The sequence below is a fragment of the Amblyomma americanum genome, chromosome 11 (genome assembly GCF_052857255.1).
Source record: "Amblyomma americanum isolate KBUSLIRL-KWMA chromosome 11, ASM5285725v1, whole genome shotgun sequence".
Taxonomy (NCBI): Eukaryota; Metazoa; Arthropoda; class Arachnida; order Ixodida; family Ixodidae; genus Amblyomma; species Amblyomma americanum.
This window is the reverse complement of record NC_135507.1, coordinates 88,035,811-88,039,658: the sequence shown is the minus strand read 5'-3', so window position 1 is coordinate 88,039,658 and position 3,848 is coordinate 88,035,811. Positions and strand designations below refer to the sequence as shown.

The following is a 3,848-nucleotide window of genomic DNA, read 5'->3' as shown; positions in this document are numbered from 1 at the left end:
GTTAAACATGCAGCATACTGCACAGCATGTAATATGCACTTCACTTACGTTCTGTTTAATAAAGACTTCTTCCCTACTGCTTTCCTTTCTCTTTCAAGAGAAACTCCTCGAGGAAAACAATATTATTTCTGTGATTTTACGCGTGAGAGAATTGTAGGTGTGAAATAATCAGGCGCAAGCTAGATCTATACCGGCCAACAAATGTGGTTCATTTCCACTAGCTACGATAAAAGAATAAAGCAAACGTGGCGACTTGATCACACATGCGACATTTTCCATCGATAACGCGCCGTCGTTCCCAGTTAAAACAGCAGGCCGAAGTGCGTAAAAACGCCGTGGGCGTTAGGGCGTACAGTGCGCTAAGCTACGCGGCCTCGCCCTCTGAAGAGAAAGCGCAGCTGCGACGTCTGCGAACCGTTACAAAAAAAAAAAAAGCAAACATCCAAGGAGCTGAAGAACAAGCTACAACCCCGACGGTGCGTTTTAATCACAACTAGCGAATCTTGGGCCCGCGGAAAGTAATTATTCAAAGCGCGTTACGCTCTACCACGACGCAAGTCCGGCGGGCGAGCGTTTAATTAGCGCTCACTCCCCAGAGTCAATTGCATCATACGAGGCAAACGGAAAACACATGTCCGCAGAACAGGTATGACGCATGGTGAGAACATTCCGTGCGCGTACCACCACCCCGTTCGGCCAGATGTGAAACCGGAAGTTCCGCAGCAACACTCGCATTCCGTTAGCGCTCCATAGGATCACAGAAAAACTCGGAATTACGGTTCAAAGTTTTCCCAACTACCGCTGCTGCCGATTATACGATAGCGCGTAGAGAGATTGAGCTTCGGGTGTCGGAAAACAAGTCAGGAAAGCCGAACTGATCGCGGCGATCTTTATCTCAAGCGGTTGTCGGCAAGCACTATTCGGCACTTCCTCAACAACAACGGCATTTTTATGCCGCGGACTGCCGCGCGCGCGCGCGAGTTCGAGCACACGAACGCCATGCAAACAGAGGGCGTGAAAACAAAGAAACGGAGACAAAGCGCTCGCCGACCTTGGAGCCAGGCAGGCCGTGCGCACACGCACAGGGGACAACGCGTCGCATGAGCACGGCCTCCAAAAGCGAAAGGGCAGCGAGCGCGATCGAGCAGCGCGCTTACACACACACACACGTTTTTACAACACAAAAGGCGTTTATTGGACACGCCCAAAGGGGAGGTCCCACCGCTTCGAGAGTCCGGTCTCCGCGTTGGCAGCGGCGTGTTATCTGTGGTGACGATGAATGCGAGATTCGGCAGTCCTATGTACAGCACTGTGTGAGGCGAGTGTATAAAACTGAGAGTCAGCTGCTACGGTACGGGTGGGGCGACCATGATCTGGCAGCCCTGTTTGACGTGCACCAGAACCTCCTGCTTGAGTCGGCACACATGGTCCCGCATTGAGCTCACCTCGGCGGCCAGCTGAGAGTTCTCCGTCTTGAGCTCGTGCACTTTCTGCTCGAGCCGCGAGATGCGCTCGAGCTTTCGCTTGCGGCACTTGGAGGCGGCGATACGGTTCCTCAGCCTCTTGCGTTCCAGCTTAATCCTCTCTTGGTCGCGCATGTCGATGGGCGACAGCGGCGGCGTGGCTCCGAGCCGAGGCACCGTCTGGGGCTCGTCCTTCACGCCGCTGGTCGAGTCGCCCGCCGCCGAGTGCTCGGACGACGAAGGCAGGATGAAGCTGTCGTTGGAGGTCGAGGCGCCCGAGTCCGACACGTCCGGGCCCGTAAGCTGAATCGGTTGCACGGAAGGCTGGTGTTGTGGCTGCGGCTGTTGTTGGGGCTGCTGCTGTTGCTGATGCAGTTGAGCGAGCGCGTCGACAAATCCGCGCGCGTAGTTCTCCTGTTCCTCGGTCGCGGTTCGCGAGAACAGGGTGGTAGGCGTCGGCGTCGTAGTCACGAGTCCGTTCTGCGCGATGATGAGTCGCTCGAGTTCGGGCGACGCCAGCTGCAGCATGTTGAGGTCGGGCGAGGTGAGTAGGCTCGAACACCGAGCCTGCTTGGCACTACGCTCGGGTCGGCCCGCGCTGTTCAAGTCCAGGGTCATGCTCCGCTTGCGCGAGCTCAGATCGTCGCGCCGCGACAGCTGCTGTTGCTGCGTTGGCTGGTGCATGGTCGCCGGCCGTGCGCTACTACCGCCGCTGCTGTCCTCGTAGAAAGTGGTCTCCATCGGCGGCGCACGCCTGCCGCGCCCTTCTTCCAGCGCTACGCGAAAACTCAGCGGGCCGCGCGACGATGCACCACGAAAACACGATACACGCACACCACACACTGCGGGGCGAAAGCGAAGCCCAACACGACTGTGAGGCTGTGAGTCACGCGCAAATCCCCCCCGCCTCGCCTTTATAAACTGGTGACTCACCCACTGACGGTAAAAACGTCATTTCCATCTGACATCATAAAGGAGCAACGTGATTTGCTAGAGGTGATGTCATGACGTTCACGTGATGTGCCGTCACTGTTTTGGTTGTTTCCAGGAAAAGCGGAAATGAGGAAAGGGGAGAGTTGTTTTCGCATATTCTTAGTGTGGATGTTCCAGTGTACGCGTGGAGCAAACTAGCCTTGTAGAAGCGCTGTCGTCGCTTAGGATAATAAATAAAGCATTTATTGCGATATATTTCAAACTCTAAATTAAAATAAAATTTGTTTTAAACAATGTTGTTACAAATTGTTTTCGAGTGTTTTACAGTAAAATAGTTTTGAAACTGAACTTGTTATACAGTTTTTTCGCGAGCGATTGCAGCGCGGAATTTTTGGAGTGGTCAATTTATGCAACTTGCCTTTCTAGACGCAACAGAGGCATTCCTACTGGGTTCACACTTAAAATTTCAGGCTCGCGGCTGCCCGCGTGGGATGAGGGTCGGTTGGTGGTTGCTACGAGCGGCTTTTTCCGGTTCGAAATTAGCGATCGCGTCATACACCCCGCGGTGTTTATGCTCGATCCTCTCCCGTGTGCGGCTAACAACGGTGCACCTTGACACTCCGCGCAAGTTTTGCAGCCGCGCCTACGATTACGCTGCTTGGAGAAGCGTCTGCGAAAGTGGCGTATGGAGGCCTTAACTGTGAAATCCAGCGTTGAGCATTCATTAAAAACTTCCAAGGAGCCCAAAATCGACCCGAGCATCCCGACCGTTGCACTGTTGTCAGCTCGCCCAGAATCGGTTGCTTTGTGACCCTTCAGGGAAAGTAAATAACCATACACAAATCTCGAGCGCGTTACCCCCTAGGCTGGGGCAGCCAGCCAAGTTGACGCCTCGCGAAACAAGCCGCTTGGACGGCGTTCCAGCGCTGGTTGCCAGGTAAAACAAAAGAAATGAAAAGTGCGCGTCGAAAAACATACGCGTCTCTCTTGCGCAGCGCTTCCTCCATGCTTGCGCAAGTAAACAACACGAGACCAAAGGGATGCCGACAAGGGGAGTTTAATATCAGCGTGGCCTCATCTGGCCACTGCACGGCGATAATTTTAGAACGCGCAAATGGCAACCACGCCTGTATCCGTGCGATGGAAACGGTTGGAAACCTTAGCCACCTTAGGTCTCAAATTGGCCCTCACTTGCGCGCAGTAATATCAAATTAAACAACCACAGTAAGACAATACAATTTTTTATTGAAAATACAACTGACGCTGGTTTGAGCCCTAGGCCGTCTGGCATCGCGCCTTTCGGTCTTCCGTCGTGCTAATAAGCGAACACGTCGCATCCTGGGACTTTGTGAGCTGGCGTTGACAACCGACCCTCATATCAAGCAGACCGCTTGAAGTACGCTGCGCTGTCGAGATCTTCCTTGTTGAACGGAAGCTTCTTCTTCTTCTCCT

General features: G+C 53.7%; 1 protein-coding gene across 1 annotated transcript; it reads right to left on the bottom strand.

The window, feature by feature from the left end:
- Window positions 1-1,170: 1,170 nt before the first annotated feature.
- On the bottom strand, window positions 1,171-2,335 carry LOC144111370 (transcription factor Jun-like). Its single transcript, XM_077644651.1, has one exon. It carries the CDS (start codon window positions 2,202-2,204, stop codon window positions 1,347-1,349), a length of 858 nt encoding a protein of 285 aa, XP_077500777.1. The 5' UTR covers window positions 2,205-2,335; the 3' UTR covers window positions 1,171-1,346.
- Between the last annotated feature and the right edge of the window lie 1,513 nt (window positions 2,336-3,848).